The sequence below is a fragment of the Ictalurus punctatus genome, chromosome 15, assembly GCF_001660625.3.
Source record: "Ictalurus punctatus breed USDA103 chromosome 15, Coco_2.0, whole genome shotgun sequence".
Classification (NCBI taxonomy): Eukaryota; Metazoa; Chordata; class Actinopteri; order Siluriformes; family Ictaluridae; genus Ictalurus; species Ictalurus punctatus.
The window spans coordinates 5,388,403-5,415,719 of record NC_030430.2 but is presented as its reverse complement, the minus strand read 5'-3'; the positions used below and the strand labels follow the sequence as shown (position 1 = coordinate 5,415,719).

The 27,317-nt window shown below is 42.4% G+C and overlaps 2 protein-coding genes across 4 annotated transcripts; both read left to right on the top strand.

Annotated features, from left to right (window-relative positions):
• The first annotated feature begins 778 nt into the window (after positions 1-778).
• Positions 779-14,783, top strand: selenoi (selenoprotein I). Of its 2 annotated transcripts, XM_017486877.3 has the most exons (11): positions 779-996; positions 1,320-1,447; positions 4,794-4,862; positions 5,894-6,002; positions 6,523-6,597; positions 6,983-7,245; positions 9,641-9,749; positions 9,874-9,922; positions 10,333-10,513; positions 10,970-11,152; positions 12,146-14,783. In XM_017486877.3, the coding sequence occupies exons 2-11, from the start codon at positions 1,391-1,393 to the stop codon at positions 12,251-12,253; spliced, it is 1,203 nt and encodes a 400-aa protein (XP_017342366.2). In that variant the 5' UTR covers positions 779-996; positions 1,320-1,390; the 3' UTR covers positions 12,254-14,783. The 2 variants fall into 2 exon arrangements, with proteins under 2 accessions (XP_017342366.2, XP_047016452.1); XM_047160496.2 differs by having other exon boundaries at positions 779-1,447.
• A 1,261-nt stretch (positions 14,784-16,044) lies between these two features.
• dnajc16 (DnaJ (Hsp40) homolog, subfamily C, member 16) lies at positions 16,045-26,494 on the top strand. Of its 2 annotated transcripts, none has more exons than XM_017486876.3 (15): positions 16,045-16,212; positions 17,155-17,339; positions 17,924-17,990; positions 18,099-18,420; positions 18,591-18,775; positions 19,065-19,169; positions 19,269-19,427; positions 19,553-19,683; positions 22,046-22,220; positions 22,542-22,724; positions 22,899-22,975; positions 23,067-23,147; positions 23,231-23,320; positions 23,433-23,603; positions 23,880-26,494. In XM_017486876.3, the coding sequence occupies exons 2-15, from the start codon at positions 17,164-17,166 to the stop codon at positions 24,319-24,321; spliced, it is 2,364 nt and encodes a 787-aa protein (XP_017342365.1). In that variant the 5' UTR covers positions 16,045-16,212; positions 17,155-17,163; the 3' UTR covers positions 24,322-26,494. The 2 variants fall into 2 exon arrangements, with proteins under 2 accessions (XP_017342365.1, XP_017342364.1); XM_017486875.2 differs by having other exon boundaries at positions 16,212-16,350.
• Positions 26,495-27,317: the final 823 nt, after the last annotated feature.

Genomic DNA, 27,317 nt, shown 5'->3' with positions numbered 1-27,317 from the left:
AAGCTGCGAGATGTGTACAGTATGACTCACACAGAACCATTACGCTGTACTGAAAGTTCATACACAAGACACAAATTTTTACACTTTGTACTCTGAGGTACTATTTGAAATACACTATAGAGGTTTATTTTATTATTAAGGAATAACACTTCCTGTTTTTTTAATCCATTTATAGTGAAATTCAACGTAAACAAGTTAGTTCCTGTTATGGCTTGTTCCATGGTTTTGCCTTAATGTTAGTTAATGAGCCAAGTGAACGCGGCTTGTTTTGTTATTGAGAACCCGCAAAAATACGCACAATGTCGTGAAGACTTTCTCATGATATGGTGGAAAATGTACAGTTAAGAAAAGTTACAGCTTTACTTCTCTGCTCGTTACAAAGCACTGGAACTGGATACTCCTTCCCTAAACCTTAATAAATCTTTTAACTACGGAGCACTTCACCATATAGATTTTGTTTAACATACTTATTAATCGACTTAGATTATCTGGAGAGTCCACATTACAAGTTATTAGTATAGAAGTGACAACATACACTATATGGCCAAAAGTATGTGGACACCCAAGTATCGAACATCCTATTGAGTAACTCCCCCTTTGCTGTTAAAATAACTTCCACTCTTCTGGGAAGGCTTTCCATTAGATTTTGGAGCGTGGCTGTGGGGATTTGTGTTCGTTCAGCTACATGAGCACAAGAGGTCAGGCACTGATGGTGGCTGAGAAGAATGCCTGGTGTTCAATTCATCCCAAAGATGTTAAGGTCATGTTTTTTTTGCAGGACACTCGAGTTCTTCCACTCCAACCTTGATAAACCTGGGACAGGGTGCTAATCCATCACAGGGCACAATCACATACACCTTACAGACATGGCAGTCAGCCTACCATGCATGTCTTTGGACTGGGGGAGAAAACCGGAGTACCTGGAGGAAATCCTGGGGGAACATGCAAACTCCGTGTACAAACACGGCAACGGTGGGAATCGAACCCCCAACCCTGGTAGTGTGAGGCAAATCAACCACAACTCAATTGTATTTGTATAACAATTATTTTAACAATAGACATATATATTATACACACACACACATATACACACACATATATATGTATATATATACATATATATATATATATATATATATATATATATATATATATATATATATATATATACACACACATGTATTCCTTATTATATATCCATTATTACAACAACGACAACTGCACCGTTCACGCGTCGCGACTTTTATTTTAAAATTGCGCATCCGGCTTGACTTCCGACTGGTCGTGACCGGAAATTACGTCGATGTCGACGCCGGCAGCTCCCCATTGCTCTGGTGATCCTCCTTCACACTTCAGATAATTGTGACCGGACCGCGGTGCCGCTGTCATCATGGCTCTGTACGAATATGTCACTCAGGAGCAGCTCTCCGGTTTTGATAAATATAAGGTGAGGCTTGATTACGAACGATTGAATGTAATATTAATAAAATACAGTTATTGCTAGTCAGGCTAACATGCTAATAATGCTAACATTAACGGCATGGGTCGGTGGCGCGAGCCCGGGTGTCTCGCGTTAGCCGGGTAGCTTTTTTCCCCCTGCATTGCGTTTAGTTAAGCTAAATACACTTTTTACCCTCCCGCCAAAAAAAAATTAAAAGTAGATGATGAACTTGTCGGTTCGGTCAGAATTCGCTTAGAAGTGGAAAATAATCGCCTGACCGAAATTTGGGTTGGGTCACCGAATTTCGATATTCGCGGATATGCGGAAATTAAGGGACCGTCTCTAAACTTATATACGACATTGTTATATTGTTATACACGTTTCTAACTTCAATAGCATTTGAAGGGAATGACTTACAGTCATATAACCAACTGTAAAGTGTTCATCTAGGTGTCAGGTATGATGCACACCTTTTAGATTTCTGATATTTAATAAAATAAACTATTAAATCATTATAAATTATGGCTATTTTGTGTATGAGCCCATTCTGTAGTGAAATACATGGCAATATTTACGTATGTTTTATAAATATCAGAAATCTAAAAGGTGTGCATCATACCTGACACCTACATGAACACTTTACAGTTGGTTTTGTGACTGTACATCATTCCCTTCAAATGTTATTGAAGTTAGAAACGTGTTTAACAATGTCGTATGTAACTTTAGAGACGGTCCCTTAATTTCCGCATATCTGCCAATATGCAACGTCAAACCAACTTTATTCCAGTCCATTAATAGAAGTGAATGACACACGGGTTTAATTTCAAATCCGTAGCACCTTAATCATGTAGTGCACTAGGTAGGGCGTAGAAGCCTTTATTCCATGTTCTGTGCAGTGTACATGTGTAGGTTTCAGGGCGGCGTTTGGGACACGGTCTCAGTTTTACAGTCTGTTCATTGAATTATTGTGACACTTTTGCGATATCGTGATATCTTTTTGTAACTTTTTAAAAATATTTGTTTGAAAAAAAGTGAAATTTTGCATAGAATATTTAAATGCAAAAATATTTAAAACGTTTTTTTATGTTATTTTTAAAAAATATTGGAATTATTAGAATGTCAACGTTTTCTCCATTAAAAAAAAATTCCATTCCGCTTAAACATGAACAGTTTAAGTATACATCGTCTATCGCAGAAAAGTATCGTAATTATTGTCCGTTTAATGTTGAGTGTTAAATGAATGTAAATAAATCCAAGATTTAAAAAAAATAAAAGTAAATAAATCCTTCAGTATGATTTTTTGCTATGAAGACTGATATGGCTGTGTTGGATTTTTTTTTATTCTATTTCTTTATCTAACACGTTAAATATCTTTATAGTGAAGGATTTTGGATGTGTTTAGTAATTCGTTGCTTGATGCAGAGAAGTCCGGTGTGGACGTAGTGGAGACATTGCAGCAAGTGCTGGAGTCCAGGTCCCAGAATGCAATGCAGCTGTACGACGCAGACACTCGGCTCGACTATTTAGAGAGCTATGAGTTTGGGGTATTAGCGTTCAAGTTGAAGCTTTGGGTTTGTTTGAGGAGGTGAAAGAGAGAGAGCTGGACAAAAGACTAAAGCGCCGCTGCAAGGCAGTGAAATGGGTCATGTTGTTTGGGGCTGGTTGTTTGGGTCATGTTGTTTGGGGCTGGTTGTTTGGGTCATGTTGTTTGGGTCATGTTGTTTGGGACTGGTTGTGCAGGTTGATCAGCTGATCTTTACTCTGTTTGGAGCAAATTCACATCACATGTACACAAGTAAATAAGCCTTTGTCCCAGTTGGCAGATTTTCCAGCCGAGGGCGTTATGGTTGTGATCGGTGTATTATACGTCGCTGTCTCTTCTAAATGTTGTTCAGGGCTTGAAAGCCGTTTTAGAGATGGCGTCATGCGGCTTTTAAACTTAGGTGTTATTAAAGTTACTTAAAGTGTGTGTTGGGTAAGATTTTGGGGGGGGGGGGGGGGGGGAGGTGAATAACAACATCTTGAATGATTTGTTGCTCATTGAGCCCACCCCTATTGTAACACATGTACACAAAGCTCTGCCCCCAAAACTTATGGTGGCTCAGTTAGCGTTCCCATTAGTGAGGACGATGTCAGCTTCACGCGCGTGCACTCGGACATCCGACTGCTTGAAAGCCGAGCTAACGTATAAACGTTCAACTTCTCCCCGTAATGATTAACGAAGTGTCAGTCATTAATCGATCGCAGCTCGCGTAAGCCTTCAGGAGAGTGTTGAGGTAGGGCGGTGCTGTTCCAGACAAGGTCTTGTACATGAGCATCAAGGCCTTGAATTTGATATGGGTGGATGCAGGAGGCCAGTGGAGGGAGATGAAGAGGGTGTGAAATAGGTCCTTTTGGGCTGGTTGAAGACGAGACGTGCTGCTACCTACAGGACCATGCAGTTGTTGAAATGTGGTCTGTAACGGTCAAGCCGTCATCAAGAATCACCCCACGGTTCTTGGCTGTACTGGTTGTTTTACGTGTGGTTAAGCCGAGCTGTACAGTGAGGTTGTGGTTGATTGAGGGGCAGGCTGGGATGATGAGGAGCTCAGACTCTGCAAAGTTGAATTTGGCAATTTTTGGCCTCTTAACCCATCTGTAACGTAACTCCGTCCTGTTCACTACATATGCTCACTACATACAGTAGATTCTGAACTACTGCTGTGCTATGGACAGCTGAAGCATTTGTATGAGTAATGAATACGCTCCACAAACGTAACACTTTTATGCGCTCAGTTGAAAAGTTCAGGAACTCGTAAACATGCGGCTTCCGTCGCTTGTAAATGCGTAAATATTGCAATTGTTGAGACGGAGAGTGTGCTACACTTCTACTCTTCACCCCTACCCGACAGAACAGAACCACCAGAACAGCCACCGATTTGAAAATCCAAAAACGTCCGGTCTGAGTATTTTACGTAGTCAGAGGTGCAGCAGCAAATACGACGGCACATCATTTGGGTGTTAATAACCCACGACTAATCTCAGCATCTCAGTCCGCCCATCTATGAGGGTCTGGATGGTGGTGGTGATTATGTCATGAGTTAACAGTCATTATGTTGCTCGCAGTAATCCAGATGGCTTGTTTGTGTGTGTGTGTGTGTGTGTGTGTGTGTGTGTGTGTGTGTGTGTGAGTGTGAGTGTGTGTGAGTGTGTGTGAGTGTGTGTGAGTGTGTGTGAGTGTGAGTGTGTGTGAGTGTGTGTGAGTGTGTGTGAGTGTGTGTGAGTGTGTGTGAGTGTGTGTGAGTGTGTGTGTGTGTGTGAGTGGAGTAAGTTTACTACTCACTTGTGTTTCTTGTGTTTTCTGTGTTTTCAGTACAGTGCAGTGGACACCAACCCGCTCTCCATCTACATCATGCACCCCTTCTGGAACTCCATGGTGAAGGTGAGAAGGTCGTGTCGTTTGAGTCATCACTTTCACCACGACCAAGAACCCGTGTTTTACCTGAAAAGTGTCCTGATCAAAAATCTGCCGTTTTTTTTCTTTCTTTAAGTTTTTCCATAGACCGCATGGATTATATCTCATGCGTCATAATAAAGTTGGCGTGTAGGGGAAAAAAAACAGATGAAGTTTCTTTGTGGGATTATTTCTCGTCTAAACGCAGTGTAACTCATTCTGTATCCTGCGCCGCTGATTTCTTTTTTTCTTCTGCGTTATTGTATAGACGACAGTGGTTGTTTATGAGAACGCTTGCTGTAAGAACTGAAAAGCAGTTGGTTTACATACCGCAGAGCTCCTCCAACATACTCGAGGTTTTGTGGTAAAATTGTTGTTATTTTTTGTCTCTCTGCCTGCTTGGAGTTTTTTCATTAGCAGCGTTAGCATCTGAGCACACGGTTCCTTCTACTGAAATGCAAAGATGCAACTTTAATGAGTTTTCCACTTAGATCTTATTACGATTAGAAAAGAGACCGCACCCCATACACTAACAACAATCTGTCTCACACTCTCAGTCTATCTCTCTCTCTCCCTTTTTTGTATCTGTCTCTGTCTCTCTTTTTCTTTTTTTCTCTGTCTCTTTTTTTTTTGTATCTCTCTGTTTCTCTGTCTCTCTTTCATATCTCTCTGTCTTTCTCTTTTTTTTATCTTTGTGTATCTATCTTGTATCTCTGTCATATTTTCTCTTTCTTGTATATCTCTCTTTCTGTATCTGTGTCTCTCTCTCTATCTTTTTTGTATCTCTCATTCTCACTGTCTCTTATGTATCTCCTGTATCTCTCTCTCTGCCTATTGGTGTTTTCCTCTGTCATTTTCTCTCTATCTTGGCATCTCTTCTCACTCACTCACTCACTCACTCACTCACTCACTCACTGTCTCTGTGTCTCTCTCTCTCTCTCTCTTTTTTTCTGTCTCTCTCTCTCTCTCTCTCTCTCTCTCTCTCTCTCTCTCTCTCTCTCTCTCTCTCTCTCTCTCAGATCTTGCCCACATGGCTGGCCCCTAACCTCATCACCTTCACTGGGTTCATGTTCCTGGTGCTCAACTTTGCCATCTTATCCTTCTACGACTTTGACTTCTACGCATCAGGTGAGAGAGAATGAGTGAGTGAGATGGTGGTGAACTGCAGGTTATCAGGACATGGTACAAAGTCCTCTCTCTCTCTCCCTCTCTCTCTCTCTCTCTCTCTCTCTCTCTCTCTCTCTCTCTCTCTCGTTCTCGTTCTCGTTCTCGTTCATGCTCGATCTTCCACTTGTCCTTTTGTAATCTTTTAATCTTTTTCTTAAAACCTGCTAGGCATATTTTTTTTTGTAGCTACAAAAATGACGTGTCCCTCTCTTCACTTCACTTTCTTATCTCTTTGTTTCACTTTTTCTTTTTCAACTCTTGTTTTGAGTAGCCGAGACATGGCTGCCTGTAGCAGCTGGACTAAAGTGTAAAAACTATGTGAATCATCATTTGCTTATTAACATGAACACTCTAACTGAACCGTCTCGCTCTCGCTTTACTTACACAACTTGGTAGTTAACTGAACCTGTGTTTTGTGACTCGTTCCAATATATGTGTGTGTGTGTGTGTGTGTGTGTGTGTGTGTGTGTGTGTGTTTTAGCGGAGGGTCATGCACACGTGCCAACTTGGGTTTGGATAGCCGCGGGCCTCTTCAACTTTCTGGCATACACACTAGGTAAGTGTGTGTGTGTGTGTGTGTGTGTGTGTGTGTGTGTGTATTGATGATCTTTTCAAATAGCAACAGGAAGGGTGTGTCTCGTGTGTGTCTGTCTCAGTGTAATGCTTGAGGTTTAGTTAGTGGCAGCAGTGTGTGAGGTGTGTGTACACGTACATGCCATGATACTATCATTCAGCATTCACACACTGCTCTTACTAATGAATTTACAGCATTATGTCTAACCTTAAGAAATAAAACACTGTGTGGAGCTCTGTTATAGGAAACTAAACAACAATGGGGTGCTGTGATGTAGCGAGACTAATAAAGTTCTCTGTCTGTCTGTGTGCGTGCGTGCGTGCGTGCGTGCGTGCGTGCGTGCGTGCGTGCGTGTGTGTGTGTGTAGACGGTGTGGATGGGAAGCAGGCTCGCAGGACGAACTCGAGCACTCCTCTGGGTGAGCTGTTTGACCATGGCCTGGACAGCTGGGCGTGTGTGTTCTTCGTGAGCTCCCTGTACTCTGTGTTCGGGCGTGGCGAGAGCGGGGTCACCGTGCTCACACTCTACGGCCTGCTCTGGGTCGTCCTCTTCTCTTTCATCCTCTCACACTGGGAGAAATATAACACTGGCGTGCTCTTCCTGCCCTGGGGCTACGACATCAGCCAAGTGGTAAAAGTTCAATTCAGTTCAATTTTCAATTTCATTTTATTTGTATAGTGCTTTTAACAACAGACATTGTCTCAAGGCAGCTTTGCGGAAACATATAAACACAGGATACAGATTTTAAGTGTGAGGAGATCGCCTACAGCAAACACACACAGAGATGCACACTAAGTTGCAAATGAAGCAGTGGCACTCATGGCTCATGCTTAGAGGAGTCAGTGTTTTAGGCAGATTTAAGAGGAGCTGTTTGGTTGCACAAAGCAATGGTGTTATGATGTAAATCCCTGATGCGAATTCGCTATATGAATCTTTTTTTTTTTTTTCTTTTTATTGTTTTGCACAATTTAAAAAATATACACAAAAAAAGCAAAAATAGAAATATAGAGTGCAAGGAAAGGCAGAAACCTGTAAGGGCTTTTTTAAAGCCTCTAGCTAAACAATGTAAAATCTTCACCAAAAAAAAAGAAAATCCCTGACACGACTCCCCTAACTCCCTGACGTTGTGACTCCGTGACGACGCGGATCCCTGACGACACGAATCCCGACGACACGGATCCCCGACTCCCTGACGACACGGATCCCCAACTCCCCGACGACGCGGATCCCCGACGTCGCGACTCCCCGACTCCCCGACGACACGGATCCCCGACTCCCTGACGTCGCGGATCCCCGACTCCCTGACGTCGCGGATCCCCGACTCCCTGACGTTGCGGATCCCCGACTCCCTGACGTCGCGACTCCCTGACGTCGCGACTCCCTGACGTCGCGACTCCCTGACGACGCGACTCCCTGACGACGCGACTCCCTGATGACGCGATTCCCTGATGACGCAACGACGCGACTCCTTGATGATGCGAATCCCCGACTCCCTGACATTGCGAATCCCCGACTCCCTGACGACGCGGATCCCCGACTCCCTGGCTCTCCGACAATGTGAATCCCCGACGACTCGACTCCCTGACGACGCGAATCCCTGATGATGCGAATCCCTAACTCCCTGATGATGCGACTCCCTGACGACGGGAATCCCTGACGATGCGACTCCCTGACGACGCGACTCCCTGACGACGCGACTCCCTGACGACGCGATTCCCTGACTCCCCGACGACACGGATCCATGACGACGCAAAGCCCTGACTCCCTGACATTGCGAATCCCCAACTCCCTGATGACGCCAATCCGCGAATCCCTGACTCCCTGATGATTCGACTCCCCGACGACGCGACTCCCTGATGACGCGAATCCATGACGATGCGAATCCCCAACTCCCTGACGATGCGGATCCCCGACTCCCTGACGACGCGAATCCCTGACTCCCTGACGACGCGACTCCCTGACGACGCGAATCCCGACGATGCGACTCCCTGACGACGCGGATCCCCGACTCCCTGACGACGCGACTCCCTGACGACGCGACTCCCCGACTCCCTGACGACGCGAATACCCGACGACACCAATCCACGAATCCCTGACTCTCCGACAATGCGACTCCCTGACGACTCGACTCCCTGATGACGCGAGTCCCTGATGACGCGAGTCCCTGACGACACGACTCCCTGACGACACAACTCCCTGACGACACGACTCCCTGACGACACGACTCCCTGACGACACGACTCCCTGATGATTCGAATCCCTGACGACGCGAATCCCTGACGACGCGAATCCCTGACTCCCCGACGACGTGAATCCATGAAGACGCGACTCCATGATGACGCAAATCCCTGACTCCCTGACATTGCGAATCCCTGAGGACGCAAATCCCCAACTCCCTGACGACGCCAATCCGCGAATCCCTGACTTCCTGATGATGCGACTCTCTGACGACGCGAATCCCCGATGACGCGACTCCCTGACGACGCCAATCCCCGACTGCCTGACGACGCCAATCCCCGACTGCCTGACGACGCCAGTCCCCGGCTGCCTGACGACGCCAGTCCCCGGCTGCCTGACGACGCCAGTCCCCGGCTGCCTGACGACGCCAGTCCCCGACTCCCTGACGACGCCAATCCCCGACTCCCTGACGACGCGAATCCGCGAATCCCTGACGACGTGAATCGCCGACGACGCGAATCGGCGACGACGCGACTCCCTGACGACGCGAATCGCCGACGACGCAACTCCCTGACGACGCGAATCCACGATGACGCGATTCCCCGACTCCCTGACAACGCGACTCCCTGACGACGCGACTCCCTGACGACGCGACTCCCTGACGACGCGATTCAATGACTAAATAAAGCCGTAAAATTATTATTTTAAACACTAATGGTACATTTGATTCATAGTGATTTGTGTCCTTCCTCTCACTCATTTTTTTTCTTTGTCTCCCTCACTCTCTTTCTTTCTCCTTCTCTTATTTCTTTTTGTCACCTCATTTTCTTTCCTCTCTGTCTATCAGACAATCTCTATCGTTTACATCGTCACGGCTGTGGTCGGAGTGGAGACATGGTACAAACCACTGATCTGGAACATTCTCTACAGAGACCTCTTCATCGTCATGATCCTGGGTGAGAGAGTCATGCTCACTTGTGTTTCTCATCACCGTGACTCATGAACACATTGCACTGCGTCTGCATGAGCGACAGAGCTTTATGAAGTCTCATCACTGTGCCTCTCTTGTCTGCCTTATAGGTTGTTTGTTTGCTGTAACGTTACCAATGAGCCTTTACAACGTCTTTAAGTAAGGGTAACTCCTTTTGAATTCGTTTTTTTATGCCTTTACAGAAGTATATATTTTACTCATTAAGACTTGTGGATGACTGCAATGTGTGTCCGTTAATATTGGCCGATCCTCTTCCAAGCTAAACGTATATACCAATGCTTGAAAGTTTGGACTCAGTTTGTTGGAGTTTGGAAGCATTTTGTTGCAGATTAGATGTATAAAACTTCCACGGTAACTTAAGTAAGAAATAAAACGTGTTGTTTATAGGAAAATCATCAACGATGGTATGGTGTGATGTGGACCCCCCCCCCCAAAAAAAAAAAAAAAAAAAGCATCTAGAAATATCTTTTGGGATGTTGTTTATATTATTTTAGTGTGTGTTTTGTAAGTAACGGCGGTTTGCAGAGACTAATGATGGTTTTGTGCAGGGCGTATCGCAGCAACACACTGAAGCACAGCTCTGTGTACGAGGCCCTCCTGCCCTTCTTCTCGCCCATTCTCCTCTTCATCCTCGCCACTCTGTGGGTCATCCTGTCCCCGAGCAACATCCTAGAGCTGCAGCCCAGAATCTTCTACCTGATGGTGGGAACAGCCTTCGCCAACGTTACTGTGAGTACAACACACACTCATACACTCGCACGTAGACAAAGGACATAGACATAGATATAGACAAAGGAGCTCTTGTTTTGTGTCTGCTACTTTCTGTCTGTCTCTTTGTCTTTCTCTCTCTCTCTCAACCCTCAACAATGTTTTATTGGCACGAATGTAACGTTACATTATTGCCAAAGCAGATCTCTGAGAGAATCGCACAATTAGCAAAAAAAAACAAAACAATCACTTATCGAAATGTCGGTGTGTCTCACAGCCTTGTCTGTCAGTTTAATAAGGATTCATGGGAGAAATCTGGTTCACCGGCATCTCATTCACCTTTTTTGCACTTTATTAGTTCCTGTTAGCATAGAGAGCGAAAGAATGTAACTGCAGCTGTCAGATTGTAATTCCCCATGATGCATTGCTTCTACAATTCCCATGTGTTCATGCCCCCCCCCCCCCGTCCATCTGCAGTGTAAGCTGATCGTGTGTCAGATGAGTAACACACGCTGCCAGCCTTTGAGTTGGCTGTTGGTGCCGATGGTGTTGGTGGTGTTGCTGGTGATCTGCGGCATGGTGCAGGATAGTGAGACGGTGCTGTTGTACGTGTGCACGGCTGTGGTCATCCTCGCACACATACACTATGGGGTTTCAGTGGTGAGTACACACACGCACAAATATAAAAATGCTTCTTCTGTTAATCAGCTCGAGTCTTACAGCGGAACAGAAATTGGCATATCTCTCTCTCTCTCACACACACGCAGTGTGAATTTCTTCACCCTACACAGGAAGGCCTGTGTAAAATGTTGAAAAAAAATGCTGTGTAAAATATATCTATCTATCTCACCATCTCTAATTCCATCTAGTCTCTTCATCTGCCTATCTGTCTCTCTACCTATCTGTCTTTCTGTCCATACATCTGTTTCTGTCTGTCTCTCTATCCATACATGTTTGTCTGTCTCTCTACCTGTCTGTCTGTCTGTCTGTGCACGTGCTTGTATCTTTATCCATATATCTGTTTATCTGTCTGTCTGTCTGTCTGTCTGCCTGTCTGCCTCTCTATCCAATAATTTGTTTGTCTCTCTGTCTGTCTACCTATTTGTCTCTCTACTTGCCTGTCTGTCTGTTCACCTGCTTGTCACTCTATCCATACATTGGTTTACCTGTTCATCTGCCTGCCTGTCTGTCTCTCTATACATACATCTGTCTATCTATTTCCCTGCCTTTCAATCTCTCTCTCTCTGTCTCTCTCGCTGCCTGTTTTTCTCTCTGCCCATGTGTCTATCTACCTTTGTCTGTCCATCTATATGTAGTATGTCTATCTCTCCATCTGGTTGTTTATTTCTCTTTATCCACCTGTCTGTCTTTTATATTCATGCATCTGCCTGTCCCTTTATTTTTGCACAGGTATATTTGTCTGTGTTTGTCCATCCCACCATCTATCTACCCATCTTTCTGTGCATCTGTCTCTGTCCATCCATGTGTCTGTGTTTCTCTGTTTACCTGTCTGTTACTCCGTCTACCTGTCTGTCACTTTTGCTGTCTCTCTTTTTCTGGCTTTCCTTGTCTATATATCTTTCATTGCTGTCTTTCTCCATCTGTCTGTTTTTGTGTATCTCTTTTTTACCCTCTGTGTCTCTGTGTCTGTAGGTGAGACAGTTGAGCGGTCACTTTAAGATCTATGCGTTCTCGCTGAAGAAGCCCTGCTTGGACTGACAGGCGGAGGAGAAGATTGGCCTAACGGCGGCAGAGGTCTAAGCCGTCACGGCGTCCTCCTCGACCCACCGACGGCGAGCCCATCACCACCGAGACACACCTCGAACTAGGAAACCAAAAGCTGCTGACTGAACACGCCCTCTCCAGCCCGGACACGCAGGACGTAGCGATGTGGAAGAACTGCGTGACTGGATTGGGAGGGGCCGTTCGGCTTCTCCGGTGTCCGCTGAGCAGATTCACTTGTTTCCTACGGAAATGCACTTTCAGCCAAGATACGGGAGCATACATCCATGTTCTTAAACCTACAAACAACCCCCCCCCCCCCCCCCCCCCCCAAAAAAAAAACAAAAAAACAAAACAAAAAACACCACCACGCATACACATACACAAACACACACACAAACAAACACACAAATGCATGCTCATTTACACACAGCAAGCCACGTGGTATCACATTAAATGAATGTTTTGTACATTTGTGCCTTGGGCCATTTTATTTTGATTTATTTCTGGCTTATTTTTAGCCTCAAAACGTTAAAAAGCCCTGAAAGGGGAGTTTTTCTAATTTCTGGCATTAAAGGATCATGGTATAGAAAAAGGTGGTCGAGTAGCGGACTTTATTATTGGAGGGAATCTGGGGATGGATTAGTACTTTCTTATGGTGTTTTATCGGACCTCTGTAAAGATAATGCCGTGACACAGAGCGTCAGGTGGAGCATCAGCTGTAATAAACCACTCCTGTAACACGTGGTTTTATGGGGCCTGACCTTTTTACCCGGCGTCCCCAACGAACCTCAGACGCCTCTTCTTCTTCTTCTTTTGGTTTGTTCGTTGTTTACATTGGTGTGTCAGCCTGCCCAGTTTGAATTGTTTTCTTTACTAGTGAGCTTTTATTGAGTTTATTTGTGCTTAAATGAAGAGTGCGCTTTAAAGCCTGTGCAGGAGAGGGCGCACTCTGAGTACTCCGTTCTCTAAACGCGATAAAAGCGCTAGTCCTCTCGCCTTTTCTTTCCCTTTCTTCTGGTCTTTCTTTTTTTTTTTTGAAATTGTTATTTAAATTATGAATAATTTGACTCCAGCTTGTCCAAAGTGTCTGTGTTTGTACTATAATGTATGGGGTGTATGTGTGTGAGAGAGACAGGGAGTGTCTTAACTCTGGACACTTCATGGTACTGTCATCATGGGATCAGGATCAGTCTGTGAAATCCATTAGTTACTACTTGTCATTGCTGATGTAATATAATGTATTATCACCATGGTTACTGTTCTAATCATTTTTTTGTTTTGTTTTGTTTTTAATGATATTAAACCTCTGAGATCCTCCAAGGGGTGTGAATGTGACCTCAGTGCCCACTGGAGCACAAGTATACATAAACAGACTGCAGAAAATTGTCCTTCCCTCGAAATACAACTCAAAAACCCCTCATTTTCTTTTTTGGGAAGTTCATGATTAAACGGTCACGTTCCGCTGACTGCGTAACAGCTGAAATTTTATTTAATAAATACTTCTGAGCGAGGTCAGTACCCTAGTGTATATCAGGGCTGTTTATTTGATTTGATTTCACATATTAGTCAATAATAAGGTGCTCTAATGTCAGGTTCCTGAAAGTGATGCAGTTTGTTTTAAAGGAGAACTCGATCTAGAGCGTTTTTCAGTCTAATATCTATCTGCGGCTCTGTAGCGTACGTGTTGGTTTACGTGTGGATGAGAATTTCGGCAAGTTTTCCTGTTCTCCGAAAAGGACAGCAAACCCGTTTATGCAAACCTTAGTTAGAATTTAAGTCTAAGGGCAGATGTTGAATTTCTTCATCGATTAAAAAGTTAACATGAAATGAAGTCTAGCTATAAAAGTTAGAAGGTGAGAAGGACATGAGATTCAGTTCTTCTATTGATAACATTAGTTCTATATCTGAGGGAACAAATGCTCCAGATTTAGAGCTATCCCTTTAACGAATTTGTGAAAGCGGTCCATAAAAATACTTTTGTGCAAACGTATCGACTGCTCCCACATCTGCCCTTAGACTTTCAATATAAGTGAGATTAATGTTTTTTTTTTGTTGTTGTTCATTTCCCAGTACGATGATTTTAAACGATGTTTAAGTTTTTAATCTGTGCTAATCTCACTACAGATTGGTTAGGATGGACATGGAGTTGAAAATCGCTCAAGTATTCCTGTAACGGTTTTGCTACTTATTAGCTGGGTTTTATTACACTGTAGTGCTGAAATCTCTGAGCAGAACAGCTTACTGTATAACGTATACTTGGATGTAGTGCTAGCTCTGTCAAGTTTCAGGACCATCCCTTAAAAATGTGACCTTCCTGTAACTGGACCGGGGCGCACCAGAGAATTTTTTTTTTTAAACTGCTAAAAATACTCGTGTTCGATCTTACTATGTGTTTGTAATCAAATTGTTTTTAATTTTTTCCCTGTGTGTTTTTTTTGTTTGTTTTGTTAAGCAAAATGCTCACTATGATCCACTAAATAATCAGTGTGATGAAGTGCAGATGTACTGTATTAAACAAAAAAAGCCCTATTAAATGAAAGCAGATTGTCAAACATGGCTGTCGCTATATGGTTGTGGGTTTTGTTTTTTTTTTTTTGTTCTCTTCCTGTTACAGGTGTGAAATACTGATCTCAAATAACCTCATGAATGAAACCACAGCTATTCACTATGCACTTATTATTTTTCATATTGTAGCCATGTGCAAACACAATGTAGAGCTTACAGTGCATGCACCCAAATCATTTTAACTTACACAGGTGAATTTTTAGCTACATCATAGCAGACACACCAGTGTGGTTTTAATATGTAAAGCCATGTGTAAAGCATGTTATAGTAGAATTGTTGGGGTTTTTTTCAGTGAGCTGATTAATTTGGACCAGATCAGCTCACCTATGAGAGTCGATTCCTTCAGCTCTGTAACAGCTCAACGTTATTTGTTCTAAACTGGACAATAAGAGTCGACTTTTTCAGTTCCCAAACGATTCATTTTGTTCTAAATCGGACAATAAGTCGACTCTTTCAGCTCCCAAACAATTTTGTTCTAAATCGACAATGAGTCGACTCTTTCAGCTCCCAAATGATATTTTTTCCCCTAAATCATAGAATAAGTACCGAACCTTCGAAGCTCCCAAACGACTCAGTGCCTGAGCTTAATTTAGATTTAGTCACACTGATCCTGATAACTTGATCACCTCCCCTTCTACATGCATCTTAAACAAGCAGAAGTGCGAAGGATAAAGTCCTCATAAGCACAGCTGAGAGCCAAACACACAGATGTTGAAAATGTTTACAGAAAAAAGAAGAACTCGGGTCATTTATGCGAGTAGCCTCAAATCTTCATCTAAAAGAGTCGACTCAAAGAATCGACTTGTTGGCGAACGACACATTATTAGCCTATCCATACTTCCTTCCACTTTTCCCTAATCCTGTAATAGAAAAACGATGGCGGGTAGAGACAGCTCCTGGACTAGTCAAATTAATCACCAAAGCAGGGTGAAACTACACATGGAAATGTTTGCAATACCTTACAAAATAAACTTTCAGATTTTTCTAGAATAAATTAAATGATCTATTAGGATTAGGATGCTCTCTCCCGGAAACACTTTTTTCACAGCACCATAAATGTATTAAAGCCAAACAGTGGGGATTCTAAGACATTATCTCCGATAGTCAATGCTTTAAATGTATTCATCTACGCCAAACACTCTATTGTTTATTTTTTTACGATCATTTTTATCACCCTTTCCTGTCCTGCTATTTGCTCAGACTCACTAATTGTACGCTTTTATTTTGACAACCTGACCCAGTCACGATATTCGGCGCATTGTCATTAGTCTGCGTACTAACGTCCTAAACAGTGTGGTAAATGAGTACACCACCTACAGTGACCATGGTAACCTATGGTGGCGTCGCGTGCTATTTTATCATACTAATTAGTAAGGTAGTATGCAGCGCGCGCTCCACACAGCATCCGAAGCAGCAGCAGCAGGGAGGCGGTGAGTGAAGCGGCGGCGGGGATGGAGCGGGATGTGAACAGATGTTGAACATGTTAGCGGAAAAATGGCATTTTAGCAGTCCGAGCGGATTTGACAGCTTTCTTAAAACACAGGGTTGAACCCGAGTTTCTTCTCCTGGTGCGTTTAAATAATTTTTTTTTTAAATAAAAAAAGCTACACAGTGTAACACTGTAGTACGTTTGTCTGGGATAACGCTAAAAACCGGTAAAGCTAGTCGGTTAGCTTGTTTGCTAGCACCGTTAACTAGGTAAAATATGCTAAATTAAGCTAACGTTAGTCATTAATTTCATTTCGGTTGACAAGTGGCGGGTTTTTTTGTGTTAACGAACAAGGTCAAAGATTTGGGACGATGTCAGCGCTCGTAGACTGACTTTAACTCCATATTAATTTATTTTTAAACATTAAATATTTTATAAACATCTCTCTTCGCATAGTTGCTAATCGCTAATCTCACACTAACTAACTAACAAAATGATAAATGACCAACTGCTGACCAAGCGCGCGTGTCACGGTGGACGAATCCCAAATACGCACGTACTCTCTCTATATGTGCACTACAGCGTAGGGAACGACCTACGAGCTTTCTGCGACCTGTCTAGTGCCCTAAAGAAGTATTTGTGACGCAGCCTCGAATAATTTGTATTAACGAAATGGGTGACTAACCAGGTGCGCGTGCCAAGTTGGCCGAATCCCAAAAGTCACCCTGAACCCTGTATAGGTTGCACTGTCTAGGGAATGAAGTTCTAGCTTTCTATGACCTATCTAGTGCCCTACATTTCCAATAGAGATACATTTGGAATTCAGCCAATTGCTGCTCTCTTGAGTGATACAATCCATGCTGCTGGGTTTATTTATTTATTTATTTTTATTTACTTACTCATCTTTTTTGTTTCATAACCTTGATCCTGTCTGTCCCTCCAGCGCGGAGTCATGGCTAAAACCATGATGCTGTGCCTGAATCTTCACTCGCTGCTGATCCTCTGCGTCCTCCTGGAAGGAGCTCTGGGAGATGGTGCCGAATTTGACCCCTACAAGATCCTGGGGGTCACCAAGAGTGCGAGTCATGCCGAAATCAAGAAGGTGTATAAACGCCTTGCTAAAGAATGGTAACGTTCTGCAAATAAGCATTTCGTTTTAGTCATCAGCGAGCTTCCCAGCGAGTCTGCTTTGTTAAACCTCTCGACGCACCGGTACCGAGCCACGGCTGGGCAGGATGTTAGATGTCGTTAGAAGGTTGATGTGTAATATTTAACATATTGAATATTGAATTCTGACGAAACTATCAGGATTCAGTAATACGTTATATCGAAAGGTATCACGGACTGCGTTTACACACGCATCAAATTCCGTTTAAGGTCTGTATCCGGGTTGCAGCCGTATTCCGAATACAGTGTTTATGTGCGAATATTCCTGTATACGTGGCTGTTCTGAGTGTGAGTGTACCTGAGTATCCACTCCTAAATACCTCACCTACAGCTGAGCATCCGCTAGCACCCACAATTCCTTGCGGAATAAATGTCATAATATTGATGTGCATGTAAACGTAGCCATTGTTGGCGTAATAAGAAGGGTATGGTTCAAACCATCACACACACTTTATATATTTGTGTGGTTTTGTTTAGTTTTTTTGATCTCTTGATTGGAAAAGTTCAGCTCGTTATTTGTGTCTCTTGTATCTTTTGTTGCCAAGGCATCCTGACAAAAACAAGAACCCAGAAGCAGAAGACATGTTCATTAAGATCACCAAATCCTATGAGGTATCACAGACCGTTCTGCTGGCTTTGGATTTCATTACTCACAAATTACTGATGATATATGATGAGTATGTGTGTGTGTGTTGGGGGGGGTTTGGTCTCATTGTTCAGATCTTATCCAACGAAGAAAAAAGAGCCAATTACGATCGCTACAAGCAGACCAGCTCCCAGCCTTACGGGCCTCGCGGCTTCCGTCACTTCCACGACAACTTCTACTTCGACGAGTCCTTCTTCAACTTCCCCTTTAATAGCGAGGGTGGCCGCGACGCCACTGACAGCAAGTACACTCTGCACTACAACCGGTACGTCGACGAAGTCGTATCCGACAGCTTCAAAAGACCGTATCTGATCAAGATCACCTCGGACTGGTGCTTCAGCTGCGTCCACATGGATCCCGTGTGGAGGGAGGCCGTGCAGGAGCTCGAGCCTCTCGGTAATATATTGTACAACTATTTTATTTATTTATTTATTTATTTATTAGAAAATAATGAGCGCTAGACTGCCGAACCAGAGTAATTTGCCGATAGGAAACTGGGACGTTCCTCAAATAGGTTTCCACTCTGGTCCTGTCGATATTCTGTCGTTCGCCTCGTCTGTCTGTAGGTGTAGGAATAGGCGTGGTCGACGTTGGCTACGAGAGACGCTTGGCGAATCATCTGGGAGCTCACCGCACTCCGTCCATACTCGGCGTCGTCAACGGAAAAGTGACTTTCTTTAACTACGCTCTGGCCAAGGAGCACCTCATGCAGTTTGTGGAAGACCTGCTTCCTCAGAGACTGGTCGAGAAGGTACGTCAGTGCAGGGCTCCACTCTCACACTCACTCTGCTTTGCTTTAGATTTACTATTTAAATTACAAAGCAGTGTAATCAAGGAGGTATCAATCAGGTAGGCCTTTTTTAAATTTGTGAAAAATATTTCTTTCTCCGTTTCCCCCCCGAGTATTAAAATTTTCGACATCTCTTGATCGACAGTAACATTTTAAAGAAACACTTTTTATTTTTAATAAAGTTTCTACTTAACCGTAATCTGATCTGAATTCTAAAACCTTTCGGAATATTTTTTGGATCGGTCCTCAGGTCACAGACCGGAATGACGGCGACTTCCTGAAGAGCTGGTACGACGTTAACAAACCCCACGTTCTGCTTTTTGATCAAGTGCCTGCGGTTCCTCTGTTGTATAAGGTATACGCGGTTACATTCGGGGAAAATAATGACGCGCCGCTCGGCCGCCGAGCGCGAGACCGTGTAACAGCGCGCAAATGTTGAACTGTTCCTCCACAGCTGACTGCGTTTGCCTATAAGGACTATGTGCAGTTTGGCTACGTGGACCAGGGTCTGTCCGAGACGGCCAACCTGCTCAAGCAGTACAACATCAACACTTACGCTCCAACCATGCTCGTCTTCAAGGAGAACACGGATAAACCGGCCGACATCATACAGGTAGATATTTTTCACGGTGAAGTAATGCAAGCCTGATGATGCAAGGCATGCTTGTGTACTGTAGGATAATAATCAGTGATGGGGTTCTGTGATGTGGCATGATGATCATGTTTTTCCTTAAACAGGCTAAAGGGATGAAAAAACAAATAATTGATGAATTCATCTCCAACAACAAATTTCTTCTTGCCCCTCGTCTGGTGAACCAGAAGGTCTTTGATGAACTTTGTCCCGTCAAGCAGTTCCATCGGCGCAGAAAGTAAGCTGGAATCCATTGTGTCATTTGTAAAGTTTGATGATTTGACGGAGGAAGCAGAATGCTCATGCTGAATATAACACTTCACTAATAACAAAAACACCTTTAAAAGAACACTCCAGCAAATTGTACCTTTGTTATATACACCACCGGGCAAATGTTTGTGGACACTCGACTGAAATGTTTCTCATGATCTTAAAAAGCGTTTGATCTGAAGGTGTGTGATTAAATGTGTGAAATTGGCTTCGTAGACAAAAATATAATCGTGTCGACATATTCGTTTCTTTCATTAGAAAACTAACATTTTATTCACAAAATAATCTTTTTTTAAATGGATGACTTGAGCAAAATATTCTGAAAAGCAGCCAGTAAGAGTCTAGCATAGTTGTGAATCATTTAATACTGTTTAAAAATAATCTCAGGGAAATTCCTCAAGAAATCGGTTGGGAAAATGCCAAGAATACATTTCTGGAAAATTCTAGGTGAAAAGGGCGTCTACTTTGAAGATACTAAAATATTAAATTATCTTGATTTATTTATTTATTTATTTTTTATCACAACATAATTCCCATAGTTCCATTTGTGTTACTCCAGAGTTTAATGACTTTGTTATTATTATTATTCTAAAATGTGGGAAAATAAAAATAAAGAATGAGGGTGTGTAAACTTTTGACCGGTAGTGTATTTATAATGGAAGGTCAGTTGGTAAACGTTTCAAATAAGCAGCTACAGTATGTAATGCAAATTTCGATTCAAAGATGTTCTTATTTGGTTTTTATCCAACACTGGAATGCAACTTTCTAGGAGTGATTTTTTTTAAAGGCATATCGTCAGGCAGAAACCAAGGCTCTTTCATGTTTATCTGAGCTACACCACTGAGTAAGACTGTAACACTTAATGGCGCATCAGGTAAGATAAGTGAAAATATTTATTGATCATCATATATATTTCTTTTTTCATTATTATAATTCTGTGGGAATCACACATGCTATATGGAACACTAGAGTGTTCCTTTAAGGGTCTCTACACGAGGCAGTAATGTTTTTGGGAGCTTCGACGGTTCTTTGATACCTTTTAGAGACTCATCTTTGGCCTGTATTGTTTGTGTGTAGACTACACTGCGCGCACAATTATGATCTGATCATTATTTCTATGCAAATTATCCAACTCTTAACCATATAAACATGAATGCTAATTGGGTATAATTATTTTTAGGTGAAGTTTAATTGTTTATTGAGGGAGGGTGTGGCTTAAAATGATTAACACCCTATATAAGGTGAGCATAATATAACTATACCCTATATAGCTCAGGAAAATGGGCCAACAAAGAGACAGCACAAGTTGACTGGAAAAGACTTAAGAAGAATAAACATGAGGTTACCAGGAACCCGTTAGCATCCAGTGCCACTATATTTCAGAACTGAAATCTTCCAGGAGCGTCAGGTGCTCAGAGACATGGCGGAGGTACTGAAAGCTAAAACACCACCACCACCAAATAAGACCTGCAAGCTGAAGTGTCATGACTGGGCCAAGAAATACCTGAAGGCCAATTTCTCAAACGTTTTGTGGACGGATTTCTATGATGGAGCAGATGGGTGGGCACGTGGGTGGATCACTAATGGGCACAGAGTACCAGTTTGAGTGAGACACTAGCAAGGTGGGGGCGGGGGGGTACCGCTGTGGGCTGGTATCATCAATCATGAGCTAGTTGGACCTGTTCGGTTGAAGATGGACTGACAATCAGTTCCCAACCCTAGTGCCGGTTTCTACAAGACACTTTCTTCAAGCAGCGTTACAGGAAGAAGTCAGGTGCATCAAGGTGCACCACTGCTTGGCTAGTCAGCAAAGGCATCAATGATGACCTGGCTGAACCCCTTCATCATCTGGCTTAAATCCTATTGAGACCTTCTGGGAAATTCTCAAGTCTGAGATTTACAGTGAGGGAAGACAGTTCATCTTTTTGAACAGTGTTCGGGAGGCTGCAGTGGCTGCCTCAGGCAAAAACCGACCGTGAACACATTAATAAATGGACCGATTCGATGGATGGAAGGCTCATGGAGGTTATAGAAAAGAACCGTGGGTATATTCATCACTGAATAGTTTTGAAGGGCCAAAAAATTTTTTGGTTAATTATGTTTTTATTTCATGTTAGTTATTTGTTAAATAATACTTTAAGACTGAAGTAATAAACAAGTATTTATCTGCCTAATAATTGTGCACACTAATAATTTCCCCAGAGAAAGACAAATCTTTTTTTTTTTCTTTGTTACACATTCTATTTTGATGCGAAATAAACATTTAAGATTAACTGAGACCATTGTATTCATTCACCAATACAATTTTGTTGTTGTTGTTGTTGTTGCAGATTCTGTGTTCTACTCATCACCGGTGAGGAGGAAGTCTTTGTCCCAGGAAACAAAGCCTTCTTGTCTCTGGCCTCTGCAAACACCGAGGAGGTTCTGCGCTTTGCTTATGTGTACCAACGCCAGCAGCAGCCTCTGTGTGCTGTGCTGCTGAAGAACAGAGACACTCCACCACAGGTACGTGCACCATGGCGCTCAGACCAAAAACAAAAAAAACTAAACCCAAAACAAACAGCTGCATAAACTAATGACGTTTCTACTTTGAGTATGCCAGTTATTCCCAGTGGATTTGGGTTAACATGCAGTTAGGGCTTCTTTTAAAGTTGTGAAGCTAAATATTCAGTAAGTAGAAAGTAGAGATTTGACGTTTACTAACTACTGTACATTTCAAAAGGGAAAAAAAAAGTACAAGGTGAAAGAAATACTCCAGTAAAATACAGATACTTAAAAGTCAGACTTAAGTACAGCAAGAAAGTAATTATGATTGTGTGCGTGTAGGTGGTGATCCTGGAGCGGCGTAACGGGGCCGGTAAAGTGCTCTTCAAGCCCGTCCAGGGCGGCTGGAACGGCAGCGAGGAGGACAAACACAAACTGCTGGAGGAGCTAGAGCGGCTGCGGAAAGACCCCTCCATCCTTACCCATGATGCAACGCTGCCTGAGCTCAATAACGAGTTCGCTTCAGTCAGTCTCTTTGAACATCCCTCTTTTAATGGGAAATGAATCCTGACCTATCATACATTTTCAAGCAATGGAGCGACTAGCGCACCACGACACGATTAAGTAACATTTTATCTACTGCGCTAATACAAATAATCGTTAAATTGAAATCTGATTATGATATTTGTCCGATTGCAGATGTTTTTAATCAGATGGATTTATGCAGTGTATGACTACTTGTCTGAAATTATTGATGATGCTCTCCACAATAATTGGTAAGTAACAAACCCAATATACTGTGTACTGTATTTTTGAAAAAAACGTTGTTTATCAGCAAGTTGTTATTTACTGTTCTTATTAATGCAGGCGTGAAATAATGCCTCTGATGTCTCTGATATTCTCTGCACTATTCATCCTGTTTGGCACGGTGATTATTCAGGCTTTCAGGTATGATTTGGGACATTCGTGCAAAATTCGTCCTCGATTTTTGAAATTTGCATTCAGACAGGATATTTCTAATACGGTTTCAGTGATTCTGGTGACGAGAAACAGACAAAATCGAAGGCGAAAGAAGCAGCGAAGCCCCAGAATGGATCACCGAGCACCACCAACACTTCCAGGTGCCTTAGATGGCGATCTGTGAATGAATAGCTTTGTTTCAATAATATCTTTGTTGTTAGAATTTGCTTCATGAGCTCTCTAAGACATCTAAACCTTGTTTTTTTGGAGCAGCCGTCCACCGAAGAAGAACTTTGTGGAGGTGACCGAGTTAACGGATATCACTTATACCAGTAATTTGGTAAAGTTGAGACCAGGCCATATCAACGTGGTGCTGGTGCTTACAGACGCAACCAAAAACATTCTGCTCAGCAAGTTCGCCAAGGAGGTTTACTCCTTCACTGGGTCCGTCTTTACATACACACATTACATGCACACGGCAAAAAAAAAAAGGCAATATTTTGAGAGTATATTTTTTGAGAATATACAGTATTTTGAGAGTATGTTTTCTGAGAATATAAAGTATTTTTAGAATATTTTTTCTGAGAATATACAGAATTTTGTGAGTATATTATTTAATAGTATACTTTTATTTTAGGGGTATATTGTTACAGAAGGGCAGTTTGACATAGTTACAAAAAAAAAAAAAAAACACGAGTTAACAATACTTAACATCTCCAGGAGCCAGACGCTGCATTTCTCCTTCCTGAACGTGGACAAGCACAACGAGTGGATGTCCACCCTGCTGGAATATGCCCAGGATGCCATGCAGCTGGAGGCGGACGAGGAGGAGGAGGCCAGCAACCGCAAGGCAGACTACACGGGCTACGTGCTGGCGCTCAACGGTCATAAGAAGTACCTGTGTCTGTTCAAGCCAGTGTACACAGGTGAGGACGCTAACAGCAGGCCGGAGGAGGAGGCGGGGAGTTCCAGATCCAGGTCGAGCTCGAGAGATGAGCACCAGCACAGGAAAGGCGGGGCACGGTCACGCTCCACAACTCTCCACATCCACCACAAACTGGACCGACTGGGACTGTGGATGGAACGGCTGATGGAGGGCACGCTACCTCGCTACTACATCCCGGCCTGGCCCGGCCTGGACAAGATCACGGTCAATAAGTAGAGTTAGGGATCCTTGCACGCTGCTGAACGGACACAATATTGGTTCTCTGGGATCAGTTTCTCATCACTCCTATTGCAGTGTCACGGCCATTGGGTGGCGCTGTAGGTGGACTATGTGATCTCAGAGCTCCGACCTTGATCTTACACATGCTGTAAATGACCCGAGTCTAATAGTAGCTCCGTTTAACCATGATGCTGCGCCATAACCACTGAACGCTGCTCCAGCCGCTACTTTAAAGGTGCAGTAGATAGGAATGTCTGTTAATAAATGACCAGAAATTACATCATATCAGGAAAAATCCACCCTGAACGACTTGCATATTAATCTTCAGTCATAACGTAAGATTCAATGACGTCCATGACTCATTTTGCGATGAATTCTGAGTTAAATGGCTTTCAGCAATGTTTACTGTTTCCTATATTACCCACAATGCCGTTCAACTACCTGTTGGTAGTGCTGCGGTGGGATTTAGCCTTTGCTCCATCTATGCCTAAAGAGAGCGATGCAGCTGCGCTTTTGGATCTTGATCTATGTCGTCTCGCTCGTTAATATGACATCAAACAACGCTGTAAAATGTTGATTTCTTTATAATGGGAAAATTGCTTTGTTTTTGTTTTCAGGATCCAACAGCATTAACAGTTTATCCCTTATATTTGTTTAAACCTTTTGTCTTCAGTTAAACACCACGGTCAATGCGCCAGTAGTAACAGTGTCTTCCTGTGACATCTGTGCCGCACCAGGATCACTAAAGATATCACAATTAGTTCAGTACAAACATATTTAATGTGTTTCAGGGTGGAGATTTCCTTAAGACATGGCGATATGAAGTGAAAGCTTTCTGTAGTTGGAAAATGCCTTTAAAAAAAAATAAAAAAATCTCGCTCACCTTTAACAGCTAATGGGTTGAAATCGAGGATTTCAGCTGATACAAGGCTTAACCTGATACTCTGCCATGCACACTATGGTCACTTTCATCTGTTAAGTGTAGAATGAACTAAATAACTAAGTGTGGGAAGATCTCCTTTTTCAGTTTTCATTTAAACACCTAAACAGCAAAATATTTCATAATAATCGTTAGTATTTTTAACAATAATGTCAGTATTAAGCATACTCGTACACATATATACATATATATATATACATACATTCTGTCCTGAACAGAAGAATATAGAAGACAGTGTCTTGCTTGTGCAATAAGACTACTTTGCCTTGAACCTGTTATATATATATATATTCGGGTGTTTTAGCATGGAATCAGATGTGGTAATATGAACCATTCCTGTGTGTACAATGTTCTAAGTGAAAATGAGGATTTTTCTAAAATGAACATGATTAAATTCTGTAAGGAAAAATAATTTGAGTGAAATTGACTGTAGCAGCTACAGATAGAACTCTTAATAGGCATGTGTTATTGCATCATAAAATACAAGAGCCAGTCAGGTTCCAGTATGCAAATTACAGGAGGATTCCACAACAGTATTACAGTATGTACTGTGTTTTCCTTTTAGGCATGCCATAACATGCTATACCAATTACATGACATGAAACATTTTCACAACAGGCGAGTAAAGAGAAGATACTAAATTGGCAGGTGTATACGTGAAATTCCCAACAGTGAAGCTAGGGAGCATGGGGTTTTTTTTCTTTTCTATATCAGTCATAACTTGTATTTTTAATTAGGAAATTTGTAGCTGCTTCTGTGCCTTTTTCTGTTATCCTTTTTTTTTTTTTTTTTTTTTTCTGTGGAACGAGTTTTGGATGATTTTATTTTTTAACAGCATGACAATCCAAGTCTTCCATCCCAGAAGAGTTTTTAAGACAGGGCTTAAACAGATTACCAGATTGCATTATTATCTAATCAGTGTGCTGTTGAATGATGATTAATGCACTGTTGTTATTTATATATTATTGTATCTGTGTTGCTGTGATGTAAATATGGCTGTTTCTGTCCAGTGTTTTTACTGAATGTTTTATTCAGCGTCACATTTTGGTGATCGGCTTAGAGTAAGTTTCATAATTTATATACAGCCCATGTGTATATCCGCTTGGTAGAGTTACAGTATAGATCAAATAAAAAATTAGGTGGCCTGTTTTATTTATTGCAAAAAATGATTTCTGAAATGTAGAGCTGTCAGAAAATAAATAAATCATTCAGTTTTATTTCCATAACTTTGATATGTGCAAAAGTATCTTTCTTTTTCTCTTCTTTTTTTTTTTTTAATTTTAAGGAAAAATAGTGAATAAGTATACAGTGCGCGACACTAATATTGGCACCCTTGGTAAATATGAGCAAAGAAGGCTGTGAAAAATTGTCTACTGTTTAACCTTTTGATCTTTTGTTAAAAAAAAAAAAAATCACAAAAACACAGGTGTGATAATTATTGGCACCCCTATGAATTCATGAGAGAAAATATATTTGAAGTATATTCTCATTGATGGTTTACTTTTTTTAGTACACCTGGGTGACTTGGACTAGTGCACCTAGGTGACTTCCTGTTTCACAGGGGTATAAATATGAGGAAACACACAGGCGAAATTTCCTTAGTTAGTCCTAACAATGGGTAAGACAAAGGAATATATCTGTGATGTGCAGCAAAAGGTTGTTGAGCTTCACAAAATGGGAAGTGGCTATAAGGAAATAGCACAAGCATTGAAAATGCCCATTTCCACCATCAGGGAAATAATTCAGAAGTTCCAGTCAACTGGAAATGTTATGAATCAACCTGGAATTGGACGTGTGTCTATATTGTCTCACGCACATCCTGTGAAGAGGACGGTTTCAGTGGCCAAAAAATCTCCAGGGATCACAGCTGGAGAATTGCAGATATTAGTTGCGTCTTGGAAAAGTCTTGGAAAAGTCTTGGAAAGTCTCCAAAACTACATCCGAAATCACCTACATCACCACAAGCTGTTTGGAAGAGTTTCAAGAAAAAAGCCTCTACTCTCATCCAAAAAGAAACTCGAGTGTCTTCAGTTTGCCCGACACTACTGGAACT